The sequence below is a fragment of the Loxodonta africana genome, chromosome 5 (genome assembly GCF_030014295.1).
Source record: "Loxodonta africana isolate mLoxAfr1 chromosome 5, mLoxAfr1.hap2, whole genome shotgun sequence".
NCBI lineage: Eukaryota > Metazoa > Chordata > Mammalia > Proboscidea > Elephantidae > Loxodonta > Loxodonta africana.
In genome coordinates this window covers 158,688,232-158,704,370 of record NC_087346.1, presented here as the reverse complement: position 1 = coordinate 158,704,370, position 16,139 = coordinate 158,688,232, and the positions used below count along the sequence as shown (strand labels likewise).

Sequence of the window (16,139 nt, the reverse complement as noted above, 5' to 3'; positions counted from 1 at the left end):
ATCTCAACAGTTATCGGGGAACTGTGTAGGCATTATAAAACCGTGAAAGGTACGCACTGGACTGGCTAAAACGTAAAATTATCACAATACGAAACATCGTCAACTATCCAGGGGGACCATGAGATGTCCAATGCACCACTGAAGACGCGCCTACAACCCAGGGATTCCACCACATGGTGAAAAGGCATGTGCGCACCGCAGGAAACACGCACGAGAATGCTCACAGCAGCATGTCATCATCAAACACGAGGCTAATTTTAGCTACAATCCCCAGTAGTTGGGGCAAACGTTAGGCTAGTTGTTGTTCCATAATGTAACCTGTTAATGGAATGACCTTCCATAACGGAATCTAATGGAATCAGTCAGTTGAAAGGGGAGTTTCCTTAGGGTATGATTTGCCTACAGACCATAAATACTTTGGCAGGTGTCTCTCCTCCTCACCCTGCGCTCTACCTATCACCTGACCTATGGACACTGGGTCAGGAATTCTGTTTCATACTTTCTCCAGTAAAGATGCATTAGAAAATCTTAGTTTAATGTCGAGCAGATTTATATGGAAGAATTCAACTGGAACCCTGTACCACATCATTCACAAAATCAACTCCAGGTGGAAAGCAGACCGAAATGGGAAGAGCAGGTGTCTCCAGCCTGCCACCTGACTACAGATTTTGAAGACTTGCCAGCCCCCACAATCACGTGAGCCATCCCTTGAAGTAAACCAGTCAGCCTCTCAGAGGAGAGAGACAGATTTCTGTCCAAGTATCTATCTATGGTCCGGAGGCAGAACTAAGGAAAAACTCCCCCTTTCAATTGACTGATCCCATTAGATTATATTATGGAAGGTCATTCTATTACATACATTATATTACGGAACTATATATATGTATACATACAAATATACATACACTACGTGTACGCGTATGGGTGTGTACATATATACACACGCACACATATACATATATAAGTTGTTTCTAGGCGCTGTCAAGTCGGTTCCAACTCACAGCACCCCCATGTACAACACAACGAAACACTGCCCGGTCCTGCACCAACCTCACAATCGTTATACTTGAACCCATTGTTGCAGCCACTGTGTCAATCTATCTCGTTGAGGGTCTTCCTCTTTTTTGCTGATCCTCTACTTTACCAAGCATGATGTCCTTCTCCAGGGACTGGTCCCTCCTGATAACATGTCCAAAGTAAGCAAGGCTTAGTCTTGCCATTCTTGCTTCTAAGGAGTATTCTGGCTGTATTTCTTCCAAGAGAGATTTGTTCATTCTTTTGGCAGTCCATAGTATATTCAATATTCTTCACCAACACTGTAATTCAAAGGCATTAATTCTTCTTCTTCATCTTCCCATCCATTATCCCGCTTTTGCATGCATATGAGGCAACTGAAAACACCATGGCTTAGGTCTAGCACACCTCAGTCTTCAAGGTGACATCTCTGCTTTTTAACACTTTAAAGAGGTCCTTGCCCAGTGCAATGTGTCTTTTGATTTCCTGACTGCTGCTTCCATGAGTGTTGACTGTGGATCCAAGTAAAATGAAATCCTTGACAACCTCAATCTTTTCTCCGTTTATCATGATGTTGCTTATTGGTCCAGTTGTGAGGATTTCTATTTTCTTTATGTTGAGGTGTAATCCATCCTGAAGGCTGTGGTCTTTGGTCTTCATCAGTAAGTGCTTCAAGTCCTCTTCACTTTCAGCAAGCAGGGCTGTACCATCTGTATGACACAGGCTATTAATGACTCTTTCTCCAATCCTGATGCACCGTTCTTTGTGTGTGTGTGTGTGTGTGTGTGTACATATATATATAAAACAAACCCATTGCCATTGAATCAATTCTGACTCATAGTGACTCTATAGGGCAGAGTAGAACTGCCCCGTAGGGTTTCCAAGAAGCTTCTGGTGGATTTGAACTGCCAACCTTTTGGTTAGCAGCCAAGCTCTTAACCACTACGCCACAGGTGGTCCATCCGTTTCGGGGTTTTTTGTTTTTTTTTTTTTTTTTGGTACATCTTATCATCAGTAATATGTACTAGATACAATGTTGCAGTGTATGATTTGCTGCTGATGTCATCATTCTCAGATGTTCACTTGCAGATGCTCAATGTTATGATTTCTGTTGGAAACACTGCCGTATAGATTTAGTTTTCTAAACTAACTCAGGCTTCGGTTGCTTGAAAACATGGACCCAAATGTCGATCGGCAGATTCAGGAAGCAGTAAGATGCTACCACAAATATATAAAGAAAAAAATAAAAGGATCATACAGACAACTCCCACTAATTTTCTGACTAGCAACGGCATCTCCATTCCCAGGAATAATTCCAGGTGATCCAGAACCTTCCATAAGTGGAGTTATTACTGCAACTGAGAAAATATCAACACTGACCAACTCTTCATCATTGGAGTAAATTTTTATGATTTGTGTATTTTTTATATACGAATGCATTAAAATACAACTGTAAATTTAATGTTTCCAACCCCCCCCAAAAATAAGGATCAGATTTATAAAGATACTCATAATAAAAGCCAATAAAAATGAAAACTAAGAAAAAAAATGAAGTCTTCAACTTAGGTCAGAACTCACTGTAAATAGGGGATTAACTGCATATATATGACATACATAACTGTATGTGTATGTGTGTATCTGGTTCTTTTAACTACAGAATTCTAAGACACAACCGAAGATTAGAAAAATAATTGTGGTATGTCCATATAATGGAATATTACTGTCTTAGGCTGGGTTCTCTGGAGAAGTATAAATACATAGACAGAAATTATATCATGGAAACGGTTAACGTGATTGTAGAGGCTGGAACGTCCCAAGTCCATGGATCAGAATAGAGGCTGCAGGGGCTTGTGAACCCAAAATTGGCAGGTCAGACAGCAGGGCTCCCACTTTCAGGCTGTGAAGATCAATGAATTCCAAGATCTGCAGATAAGCTGATAGCTCAAGTCCCAAGAGCCGGAGGTCAGACAAACAGGAGGCAGCTGCAGGATCCAGAGGCAGCAAAAAGCCAGAACATCTGCTTATATTCAGATGCAGGCCACACCCCCAAGGAAACTCCCCTTCAACTGACTGGCTACTCACAGCAGGTTCCATCCCAGGAGTGATCACATATAAACACTGAGAATCATGGCCCAGCCAAGGTGACACACAATATTAACTATCACAATTATATAGCAGCAAAAATGAACAAACTACAACTACATGAGCAAATTTTAAAAACATAAGGTTGAACAAAAGAAGCCAGACACACACGTATGTGCGTATGTACATATCTTAGTTATCTACTGCTGCTATAGCAGAAATACAACAAGTGGGTGGCTTTAACAAACAGAAATTTATTTCTCACAGTTTAGCAAGCTAGAGTCTGAATTCAAGGTACCAGCTCTAGGGGAAGGCTTTCTCTCTCTGTCAGCTCTGGAGGAAGGTCATCGTCTCTTTGAGCTTCTGCTCCTAGGCGATCTTCAAGTGACCTGGCATCTCCCTTCCCCCATCTCTGCTTCCTTTGCTTGCTTGTTTAATCTCTTTTATATCTCAAAAGAGATTGACTCAAGACACACCCTATACTAACATAACAAAGACAATCCAATCCCAAATGGGATTATAACCACAGGCATAGAGGTTAGGATTTACAACACATATTTTGTGGAGAAACCATTCAATCGCTAACAGTATACATGCATATTTTAATCTACATGATTCCACTTATATGACAGGTGGCAAAACTGCAAAGCAAGGCAGCAATAACCGTAAAATGAGGGCAGTGGCTCCTCTCCAGGTAGGAGGAGGGGATGGTGAGAAAGACATACCAAGGGCACTTCTGGGTGCTATCAAGGCTCCAGTTCTTGACTGGATGGTGGTTAGAAGTTGTAGACACTCTTCTGTATGTAAATGATAAAAGGGGGACACAAGTGTCTAAAGCAGAGAGCTGGCAAACAAAAAGAAATAGAGAAAAGGTTTATCTTGAAGATAAAGGTAAAAATTATGAGAAGTATTTTTCTACGTTTAACAAAATATAGGCTCTAATTCCAACTATTCATTCAACAAGTATATACTGAGAACTTACTGTGAGCCAGACACTCTGGACTCAGCAGTAATTAAAACAAATACTCTGTCCTCCTATCGCTTATGTTCTAGTAACAGGAGTAAATATCTCATAAGTCATTGTGGTAACCCAAAACCAAATCCATTGCCTTCGAGTCGATTCTGACTCCTAGTGACTTTTTAGGACAGAGTAGAATTGTCTCATAGGGTTTCCAAGGAAACCTTTTGGTTAGCAGCTGAGCTCTTAACCACTGTGCCACCAGGGCTCCCAGGTGGTGGTTTAAGTGCTAACAACTGAAGCAGGTGGAAGGAAATGGAATGTGACATATCAGCTGATCTTCTCCTCACAGGAAGCCTAAGGGTGTGCACTGTTACACTATCATCCACATTTTTACCCAGGAGAAGACCAGGGCTCAGAGAGAGAAAGTATCTTGGCCAAAGTCACACAGTTGTTAAGTGGCCGAGCTGAAAATCAAATCTAGGGCCATAGAAATGGCAGAAAAAGAAAGATAACTACCATGAAAATATATATTAAGGTTGTACTTAAAAATAAAAGTGCTGTTTGACTAGGGGAACCAAGGTCTAAGATTTCTTCAGTCTACGGTTTGCATCACAGAAAACAAAAGGAAAAACCAACCAGTTACCGCTGAGTCAGCCCCAACTCACGGCGACCCCACGTGTGCAGAGCAGAACGGTGCTTCGCAGGGTTTTCACGGCTGCGACCTTTCGGAAGCAGGTCACCAGGGCTTTCCTTTCAGGTGCCTGTGGGTGGGTTTGAACTGCCAACCCTTTAGTTAGTAGCCCAGTGCTTCTTAACCATTTGCACTACCCAGGGACTCCCTACATCATAGGAAACGGTCATTAAAGCCGAATTTTTCTTACTAGTGATCTAACTAAATACAGTAACAATTACTAACAGGAGAAGGTGTGATTCAAAAACCAGTCTACTTAGGCTTAGTGAAAGAAGCCGAACAAAAGGCCATACACTGCATGATTCTGTTAACACAGAGCGTCCAGGATAGGCAAATCTATACCGAAAGCAAACTGGTGCTGGGGCGGGGGGGGGGGGGAAGGAATGGGGAGCGGCTGCTAAAGGGCACAGAGTTTCCTTTATTGGGGCGATGACGTTCTGCACAACTTGGGAATGTACTAAAATTCACTAAGCTGAAGCTTTTCTAAAATGGTGAATTTTACACTACATGAATAATACTGCAGTTTCCAAGGAATTCTTTTACTTTTCTGCTTTTCTATTCTCAAGTCTCCTAGCCTGAAATTAGTAGTGCCAGGTACTTGACACTTCTGGGATTTGAAAACCAAAAGGAGAAACATAGATAAATATACATATTTTTTTTTTTAAGGAGGAAAAAAAAGGTCTGTAAATACCATCAACTCTTCCTTCCTTCAAAAGAGACGCAGAATCTGACTGCTTGTTAGCCACGTGCCTGATGCAACCACCGACATGTCTAGCTTTGGTAACTCCAGCTGCCTCTCAACTGTCTCCCTCTTCCACCTGCAGCCCCTGTTGGTCAGGGCAGCCTTTTAAGAAAATTTCATGCAATACGTACCCATTTACATGCAGCTGTACTAAAGACAGGAGGCCCCTGTAGAGGTTACCCGTTTCCCCCAGTGGCAGCATCCTGCAGGACCCCAGTGCGTCCTCACACCAGGACATTGACACTGCTCCATCCACTGACTTCGCTGAGATGGCCAGCTCTGCCTGTGCTCATTCTAGCACGAGTGCACTTGGTTCTACAGTCTTATCACACTAGCAGGTTCGCACACCCACCAGCAGTCACAGTCACAACACAGAACACATCCACCATTTCCGCTTTTACAACCACACCCACCTCCTTCCCCCTGCTCCCTTACCTCCACCCCACCACACTGTCCCTAACCCCTGAAAGAAAAAAAAAACAATCAGTTGCCTTAGAGCCCATTCCAACTCATAGTGATCCTACAGGACAGAGGAAAACTGCCCCATAGGGTCTCCAAGTAGCAGCTGGTGGATTAGAGCAGTCGAGCTCTTAACCACTACACCACCAGGGCTGGCAACCACTCATCTCTTCTCCATTTCTAAAACGTTATATAAATGGAATCATACAGTATAGTAACCTTTTGGGATTGGGTTTTTGTACATGGCATAATTTCTTCCAGATGCATCCAAGTTGTTGTGTATATCTAGTTCCTTTTTATTGCTGAGTACACTGCAGATATGAAAGCTGGACAATGAATAAGGAAACAGGAGAAGAACTGATGCCTCCGAATCACGGTGTTGCCAAAGGATACTGAATATACCATGGACTGCCAGGAGAACGAACAAACGTCTCTTGGAAGAGGTATGGCCAGGATGCTCCTTGGAAGCGAGGATGGTGAGACTTCATCTCACATACTGTGGACACGTTATCGAAAAGAACCAGTCCCTGAAAAAGGACATCATGCTTGGTAAAGAAGAGGGTCAGCGAAAAAGAGGAAGACCCCAAGAAGATGGACTAACACAGTGGCTGTAACAATGGGCTCGAACATAACTATTACAAGGATGGCGCAGGACTGGGCAGTGTTTTGTTCTGCTGTATGTATTATTGTTATTAGGTGCTGCCAAGTCAGTGCCAACTCACAGCGACCCTATGTACATAAGGTCTGGTGCATATAGGGTCACTATGAGTCAGAAGTGGCTCAACAGCACCTCAAAACAACAGTCCGTGGTATGGACGTACCCATGTTCACCATTCGCCACTAACAAATGTCTGAGCTGATTCCAGTTTTTGGCTATTACAAATAAAGCTGCTATGAACATTTGTGCACAGGTTTTTATGTGAATACAAGTTTTCATTTTTCAGCAATAAATGCCCCACAGTACAACTGCTGGGCTATACGGTGGTTGCCTGTTTTATAAGAAACTGCCAAACATTTTCCAGGTTGGCTGCACCATCTTGCATTCCCACCAGCAACACGAGAGACCCAGTTTCTCCACATCCTCGCTAGTATTCGATACTGTCAGAACAGTATTTTTAGAACATTAGTCAGATCATGTTTTACCACACAGGTCTACATCCGCTCAGGGTAAAATCCAAAGTCCTTATATACTGGTGGCGTTGTTGCTGTTAACAGCCATCGAGTCAATTCCGACTTATGGCAACCCCACATGTGCAGAGTAGAACTGCTCCGCAGGGTTTTCAAGGCTGCAACCTTTCGGAAGCACATTCCCAGGCCTGTCTTCTGAGGCGCCTCTCGGTAGGTTTGAACCGCCAACCTTTCGGTTATTAGTCGAGTGTTTAACCACTTGCACTACCCAGGGACTCTGTTGTATCGATGATATTGATGTACAAGGCCCTATATAACTGACAATCCCCATCCCACTTCTCTAACCTCAATTCCCATTTCTTCCTTCTGCGTCAGCACTGGCCTCCTGAATGGTCCTCCCATACTGAAAGCACACCCTCACCTTCCTCTTCCCTCCACCACGTGGCTTGTTCCCGCCCTTCCCGCAGGATTCTGCCTAATGTCCCCCCTCGGTGCCACTCTCCTTCAGACCCTCAGCTACACTGTGCATTGCCCCCTCCAGGGGCGTCCTCCCCCGCCAGCTGTTGTGTTTTTCTCCACAGGATTTGGCACCATGGGTTTTGTTCCCAGTGCCTACGGCAGTGCCTGGCACACAGCAGGCACTTAATAAAGACCAGCAGAAGGAATGAGTGAATGAATTCATGTGGCAGGGTTGACAGGGATCCTTCCAGGTCGTCTAGTCCAACCACTCCCTTCTCACGCTCCACTTCATCCCACACGCCTGCACCCCTACCCAGCCCACTCAAATCCCTGTTCCCAGTAGCTAGGAGCTCTCCAAAAGCCCACTTGTCAGTATACTAGGATCTGCTTTTCGGCTTACACTCATCGGCCGAGGACAGGTAAGTCCCGCTGCCTGGCTGCACCTGTAAATGTATCAGCAATGCAGGTCTTCCTCCCAAAGGCGTGCAGCACTACTTTCAACAACGGAGGTAAGGCGTGTTGACTACAGCGGAGCTTCCCGAACTTTCACGTGTACGTAAGCTGCTCCAGAACTTGTTAAAATGCAGAATCATATTCGGCAGGTCTGAGGTCAGGCGGGGACTCGGCATTTCTCCCACGCAATGGCAGGGTGCTGGTCCCGAAGGCACACTTGGAGTAGCGAGGATCTGCGGCTACTGTAACAGCTACCGTAACAGCCGTCTGTAAGCTGACTCGATTTAACACAGTTACACAGGGTTCTAGTTTTCCTTCTCGGGGACTGCATAAGACTGTGTACTGAAGGTGGAGCCCTTCAGAGGTAGTTTACCAAATGGTTGGCTCACAGAGGGGGACTGCAGGTAATGGGGTAGGGCCGCCCTGAAGGTGGAGAGGATAAGTCATAGCCTGTTTGAAAGTTGGGACAATTTAAGCTATTTGCCTTTTCATGTCCAAAAGTTCTCTCTTAAAAAGAAATTCTGCAATATCATATACCAAAAAAAAAGCATTGCCATCAAGTCAATGCCAACTCATAGCAACCCCACAGGGCAGAGGAGAACCGCCCCACATGGTCTCCAAGGAGCAGCTGCTGGATTCCAACTGCCAGCCTTTTAGTCAGCAGCCAAGCTCTTAACCGCTGCACCACCAGGGCGCTGAACAATACTATATCGCTATTAATAAAAAGTATACGTACTGCTATGGGGGCGGTAGTGGTTCAGGGGTGTAATCCTCACCTCCCACAAAGGAGAGCTGGGTTCAAGTCCCAGCCACACACTTCATGTGCAGCCACCACCCGTCTGTCAGCGGAGGTTTGTGTGTTGCTGTGATGCTGAACAGGTTTCAATGGAGCTTCCAGACTAAGACAGACTAGGAAGAAAGGCCTGGCGGTCTGCTTCAAAAACTCAGCCACACATCTGGGGTCCTAAATGCTAACAAGCGGCCATCTAAGATGCATCCATTGGTCTCAACCCACCTGGAGCAAAGGAGAATGAAGAACACCAAGGTCACACGACAACTAAGAGCCCAAGAGACAGAAAGGGCCACATGAACCAGAGACCTACATCATCCTGAGACCAGAAGAACTAGTTGGTGCCCGGCCACAATCGATGACTGCCCTGACAGGGAGCACAAAGGAGAACCCCTGAGGGAGCAGGAGATCAGTGGGATGCAGACCCCAAATTCTCACAAAAAGACCATACTTAATGGTCTGACTGAGACTAGAGGAATCCCGGTGGTCATGGTCCCCAAACCTTCTGTTGGCCCAGGACAGGAACCATTCCCGAAGACAACTCAGCAGACATGAAAGGGACTGGACAATGGGCTGGAGAGAGATGCTGATGAAGGGTGAGCTACTTGTATCAGGTGGACACTTGAGACTGTGTTGGCATCTCCGGTCTGGAGGGGGGATGGGAGGGCAGAGAGGGTGAGAAACTGGCAAAATTGTCACGAAAGGAGAGACTGGAAGGGCTGACTCATTAGGTGGAGAGTAAATGGGAGTATGTAGTAAGGTGTATATAAGTTTTTATGTGAGAGACTGACTTGATTTGTAAACTTTCACTTAAAGCACAATAAAAATTATTAAAAAAAACTCAGCCACTGAAAGCTGCACGGATCACAACGGCCAGATCCTGCTGTGCGTGAGATCACCACGCGCTGGGGGCCGACTCAATGGCAGCCAGCAAGAGCAATGTGGGTACCTCTGTGGAACGACATCCGTGGTGTACTGCTAAGTGGAGAAAATGCAGACACAGTGCAATCTCAGGCACGCAAGCAACCAAAAAACATATTTAATGTGTATATATAAATTCCAAAAGATCTGAAAAGAAGACATAGGAAATGTAATACGTTACTTTTAGAGAATAAGACTAGAAGGACAGACTGTGGGGAAGGCTTTGCTTTTTATCTTCTGGGTTTTTTTTTTTTTTTTTACCTTTAATATATTATGTAACTCCTAGAATTTTTTTTAACTAGTTAAAAAGTAACCAAAACAAAAATATCCTCTGAAGTCTCCTTGAAACCAAACACTAGTTTAGCTTAACTAGTAAAGAATGTCTCCCTTGAGCATTATGCTCTTTTAAGGTCTAAAAAAAAAAAAAAAAATTTTTTTTTTTTTATATGGGGTCAAATTGACAACAGGAGTTCAAAAGGTTAAATAGGAACCCTAAGGGGCAGTGAGTTTATGCTAATTGAGGTGGAACGACTCAGAAGGAGGGTGAGAATGGTTGCACAACTCAAAGGATGTGATCAATGTCATGGAGACTCAGGAGGGTGAGAATGGTTGCACAACTCAAAGGATGTGATCAATGTCATGGAGTTGTACGTGGAAAAACTGCTGAATTGGTCTGTTTTGCTCTGCATATCCTCAACAATAACGAAAAAATAATGAGTTTTTAAAAATAACCAAAAAAGGAAATGATTCCCAAAAGAGGTTCTCCATGTTTAAACTTGGGGTCAGCCTGCTGCCTGTTTCAGCAGCTTGTGAGCTAGGAACGACTTTACATTTTTAAATGGCTGACAAAAATAAATCAAAAGAAGACTATTTCAGGACTTGAAAATTAATACGATATTTAAATTTCAGTGTTACCGATAAGATTTCACTGGACATGGCCCCACTCACTCCTCTACATGCTGCCCACAGCACCATGGCTGGAGCACCTTGGGCAGAGGAGAGAGGATCAAGAGAGAACACACACCAGATCACTGAGTAGAAACGTAGGAGGGCAGAAATCTGCCTGGCTGCAAAGTGAACCCCTGAGAAACCTGTCTGCCCCCGCCCCTGCTCTGGATAGAAGGAAAAAGGCTTCCCTGAACCCACAGGAACCCCAAAACAAACAAAAAAACTATTAGTGGTAATAAATGAGTTCAGCTAAGGTTGGGAGATACCAGATTAATATACCACGTCTTGGTGCATTTCTATACATTGGTAACTAGCAATTAAGAATTAAGAAAACAATTCCATCTACCATAGTGTCAAAAAGAATACCTAGAAAAAAATTTAACCAAGGAAGTAAAAGACTTGTACACTGAAAACTGCAAGACCTTGCTCAAAGAAAACCCAATTAAATAGAAAGACATCCCATGTTCATGGATTGGAAAACTTAATGCAGTTAAGATGATGATACTTCCTAAACTGACCTACAGACTCAAAGCAACCCGTTTTGTTAACCCTCAGATCCTCAGAGCCCAGAACAGTGCCTAGAACATAACAAGCATTCAGTTAATGTCAATGGCATGAACGAATGAAAAAGCAAAGCTGTCCTAAGAGAAAGTCTTTCTGCCCTTCACTCCCATCACCTGACACATTTCTTCTTGCCTGGACCCCAGATGTGTGATCTGGAGGTATGACAGCCATACTTTGATTAAGAGGTAGCAAGAATGAGGACAAAGGCTTGCAAGTTAAGTGTAAGAAAGAGCCTGGGTCCTTGATCTTTTGCTGCACCTCCTCAAACAGACATCTTTTTGTCTTATCATAAACTCTTAGACCTGTTTAAGATATTGTAGCAGTATTTTCTCTTATTTGCAGCTGAATATAATCCCAACTGATAACTACCAACTATAGCTAAATATGGAGCCCTGGCGGCTAAGTAGTTAAGCGGTCATAGAGCTCGGGCTGCTAACCAAAAGGATGACAGTTGGATTCCACCAGCCACTCCTTGGAAACCCCATGGGGCAGTTCTACTCTATCCTATAGGGTTGCTATGAGTTGGAATCAACTCGACAGCACACAACAACAACAATAACATAGATAAATTACATCACGCTTAGCAGGCATCAACAAATCTTGCTGGTTCTACCTCCAAAATTCAGTCACTTCTCTCCTTGCCCACTGCCAACACCATGATGAGACCCACCACCATCTCACCTCATCACTGCAGTAGCTTCCCACCTGGCTTCCTGCTTCTGCTCACACTCCCCTCACTCTGCTCTCAGACAGCCTTTACTTTAAAAGGAACTCAGATCACACCACTCCTCAGGTCAAACCCTCCAGTGGCTGCCCTTAGCGCTCTGAATAAATACCAACGTCTTCATTTCCACGTACAAGGATGGTCCTATTGTTCTGGTATGGCATTCCCTCTACCTGTCTGACCTCACTTCTACTGCTTTCCCCCTCATTCCATTCCCCCAGCCAGGGACCCCCTTGCTACTCCTCAAACAGGTGCTTCGTACCTGTTCTCTCGTCAGAGGTCCCACCCACGTATTCTCACAGCTAGACCTCTGACTCTTCTCAGGTCTTACTCAAAAGCCATCAATCACCTCAGTGGACCTTCCCTGGACACCCAATCAAAAATGTCAACACTTAACCCTGACATGTCCCACTCCCCTTCGCTTCTTTACTGTTCCCCCTTCATTTGTCACTATCCAACACTGTATATTTTACTTCCATGCCTGGCTTACTGTCTATGTTCCTCACTAAAAGGGCAAGATGTGTCTGTTCACTGCTGGAGCCCTACAACTATTAACAGCCCCTGGCACAGAGAAGATGTTTGATAAATACTGATTGATGAACGAATAGCTGAAGTCAGGGAAAAACTAGTTGAGAATCTGGAGAAGAATGAGAAAGTGCCAAAAACAAGTGACAGTAACCTCGTAGTGACTATCAGGACCTGTCTGAGCTCTGCCACGCGCACGCACGCCCGTCCAGCCATGCGCACACATGCCATCCCAGCCACTCGCATGCATGCCATCCTGGCAGTACTGCAGCCAGTCCCACCCAGAACTCCTGCATCCTATCTGCTGAGCAGAAAGCAGCCACTCAGATACGTCAACTGAAGCGCACACAGGGCTAGGACACAACAGTTCCACAAAACAGAGAGGGAGAGCCACAAACAAAAAACAGGCACTTTCTCAATTGCTGATGGCTGATCTTACTTTGGGGAAGAGATTTTTCAGCTGAAGCATCTGAACAGAAATGCCAAGATCCAAACTTGTGAGCAGCGAGTTTGTTAACTGAAAATTAATCACTATTCTCTTCAACAGCAAGATACATTAGAAGTAGGGTCTTTACTCACTTTATTTACAATAATTATAACTAAACCCTATGGCAGCTGATTTCAGAGCATGCTAAGAGCCTTTAAGTTTCTATTCTAAAACACTTGCTTTAAGAAAATTTAAGGTCTAAACATTTGCACTGATTATATCTGCAAGGATACAGAAAAAACTTTAAGAGTAGTTGCCTTCGGGGATCATGTTAGGTACTTAGGAGAAAGGAGTGGGAGGGAGATATTTTAATTATTACCCTTTTGTAATTGTGGAATTTGTTAATCATCTTAATGTATTACTTATACAAAAATAATAGATTAGATTTTTAAAATAAATCAATCACACATTACCTTAAAATAATGAAACAAAATCTACCTACTTTGTCAAGCCAGCCTGAAAAGGAAACCTCTGTTACCCATATTCTGAAGATAAGCAAATTCATGTCCTGTCAAGTCAGCATAAGAAAGAGAAGGTGTCTGTTTAGACTGACCAAGTGTTTGAACAAGCCACCAGTGGACAACAGCGAGGTCTTCCTCCCCATCCCTCCCCATCGAGGACTCTGCCTAGTGCTTCCCACTTTTACACAAGATACACACATATGCGGACGTGTGACTATAAATTACTTGCTGCAGAGATAAGTCAAACTGTCAAAAAGTTTCTCTGGATATTCAAACAGGTTTTAAGGAAAAAAATAATTTCTTTCTTTCTAAATTTTATTCTAACAATTAATCCAACATAACCTCCCTCAATCCTCATTATCTAATTAAACTCTCAGGACACACAGCAAAGATCATACAAGAAATATAAAGAACAAGTTACTAAAAATGAATCAGTCTTAACACAGTAAGACTCCTCAAGGGGCTGATTCCTGAAAACTCTTTCCTGTTGAATGCTATCTTGTACACACCAAGATCAGAAACAAAACACCTGGAGGTGAGAGAGAAGCTTGAACTGCAGCATGCTGTTGTTGTGTGCTGTATCACGAGGGCTCCTTGAAAATTGCAGCACCCATAACCCATTGCCCTCGAGTCAATTCAGACTCATAGTGACCCTACGGGACTACTGGTCCACAGGGCTTCCAAGGGCGACCTTTTTTTGGCTTAGCAGCCGTAGCTTACTGTAGCTCTTAACCACTGTGCCACCAGCGCACAGCACTCCCTAACCCCTACTGAACACTCAGCACAGACACTTCCAGGAAAAGCCCTTGAGTCCTATCAGAAGGTGCTATTAATGGTCTGAGAAGCTCTGCTGGCACAGTGCTTAAGGCTCTGCTGCTAACTCAGCGGTTGGCAGTTTGAACCCCCCAGCCGCTCTGAGGGAGAGAGACATGGCAGTTTGCTTCTGTAAAGATGTGCAGCCTTGGGAACCCTATGGGGCAGTTCTATGCTGTCCTATACTATGAGTCAGAATCTGATTCAACTGCCAATGGATTTGGGTTTATCAATGGTCTTTTTGTTTGAAAAATTCTCCCCAGGCACAGGCAGCAGAGATCCCTGCCTATCTAAGAGTAACAGAATGTCAGCAACGAAACAAAACAGCAGCTCGTTTACTGGCACCCCTGAGATGTCCCTGGGGTCCACACACGCCCCACGTTTTAACAAGCTTGACTAGGATACTGGCGAAATGTACTCCTCATTCATCTCCCAGCAATCCGTCTCTCCCTGGGCAATGTGTCCTCCTTGTCCCCGAAGGAGACCATCAACTTTCCCTAATATTTAAGTCGGCTTTATTAGTTCCCACTGGTTAACGACAACCACCTAAGCAACTCATCTCTTCCTCCGCAATCGCGACTTGCTCAAATTCCTGCAGACCAACACCTGAGCTTACGTCGGCGGGTCTCTTACGTGACGCTTAAAAAAACGTTACTACCACTACGATTCATGAAGCAAATGCAATGCCTGGAGAATCTGGGAATACGGTCTCAAGTCACAGGCTGTTTAAAGTGCCACTTGGGAGAGCACTCTCCATTGGACGGCGTCCTCAGGCCCCTGCCCTCCCCCCAACCACTCCCGCCTAGACGTCCTAAACCATTATGTCATCCACTGTCCCCACATCACTCCAGCGCCAATTCCGGGCTCCCCTCGAGGTGCCCTGCGCCCCCAGCCCTCCTCCCTCTCGGACTAGCGGAGAGGAAGGGAAGCGGCCTGGAGAAAGCCAAATGGGACGTGGTCTCTAACTCCTCTAAGTTCCCTTCCTGACACACTTAAGACATCACCCCTACCCCCGTTTTTTGCAAATAAAAAGAAACAAGTTCTTTTCCTAACTCTCATCACCTAGGGAAGGCCAGAGCCTGGGGCCGTGACTTCCCTCGGTGGCTTCAGGAGGGGCCCCAGCGAGTCTCCACGTCCCCTCGCAGAAGGACGGAGACCCCAGAGAGGGGGCCCCGGGGGAGCAGGGGCTGCGGGCCCGCTGCCGGAGCTGGGCTCTCCCAGCAGGAGGGGGCAGGTGCCAACCTCCCGGGGGCTGCGAGGCCGCCACTCTCGCCGCGCGCGGGGCGGCCCAGACCGCAGGGACGCCGCTCCCCGAGCCGTCGCCCGAGGTCCCGCCCCGGGAAGAGAGGCTGCAGGGGCCCCGCGCTCCGAGCCGGGCCCGGCACTCACGGTCGGTGCAGCGGCTCCTCGGCCACGGCCGGGCCGGGCGGCGGCGGCGGGGGCGGGGGCGGCGGCGGCGGCTGCGTCTGCGGCGGCAGCTGAGGAGGCTGAGGCGGCGGAGGCTGCTGCTGTTGCTGCTGCTGCTGCTGCTGCTGCTGGAAGGACTTGAGAGACTCGAAAGCCTTCATCAGCTTTTCCAGGGTCGCCATGGCGGCCTCCCGTCCGGCCGGGGCAACTCCCGGAGCCCTGGGCCCGACTCGCGGCGACGCGACGCCGCTCAGCAGCGGGGCAATGAATGGGGCCCGGGGCCGCAGCCAAAAGCGGAACCGGGGCGCTCGGCCATTTTAGAACTGTCCCGGCAGCCCCCGCGCCTCCCTACGTACCGAGACGCTCCGCGGCGGAGGCGGGGCCACGCCGGCTGGCGGGATTGACAGCCCGCGGCGACGGCTTCTGCCAATGGCCGGCCGAGGCGGCGGCCCGCCCACAGCGCAGCAGGCACGCAGCCTCGAGAGCTCCGGCCACGAGACCCAGCGCCGC

General features: G+C 46.1%; 1 protein-coding gene across 10 annotated transcripts in view; it reads right to left on the bottom strand.

The window, feature by feature from the left end:
* HTT (huntingtin) overlaps window positions 1–15,934 on the bottom strand; it is a 193,592-nt gene extending 177,658 nt beyond the window's left edge. For 7 of the 10 annotated variants that reach the window (XM_003411334.4, XM_064286172.1, XM_064286170.1 and 4 more), the window contains exon 1: window positions 15,612–15,934. In XM_003411334.4, coding sequence (XP_003411382.2) covers window positions 15,612–15,811 — 200 coding nt within the window. In that variant the 5' untranslated portion in view covers window positions 15,812–15,934. Of the gene's footprint in view, window positions 1–5,621; window positions 5,880–6,168; window positions 6,185–15,284; window positions 15,307–15,611 lie in introns of those variants that run through there. The other 3 variants (XM_023549683.2, XM_023549682.2, XM_023549676.2) reach the window with 3 other exon arrangements.
* Between the last annotated feature and the right edge of the window lie 205 nt (window positions 15,935–16,139).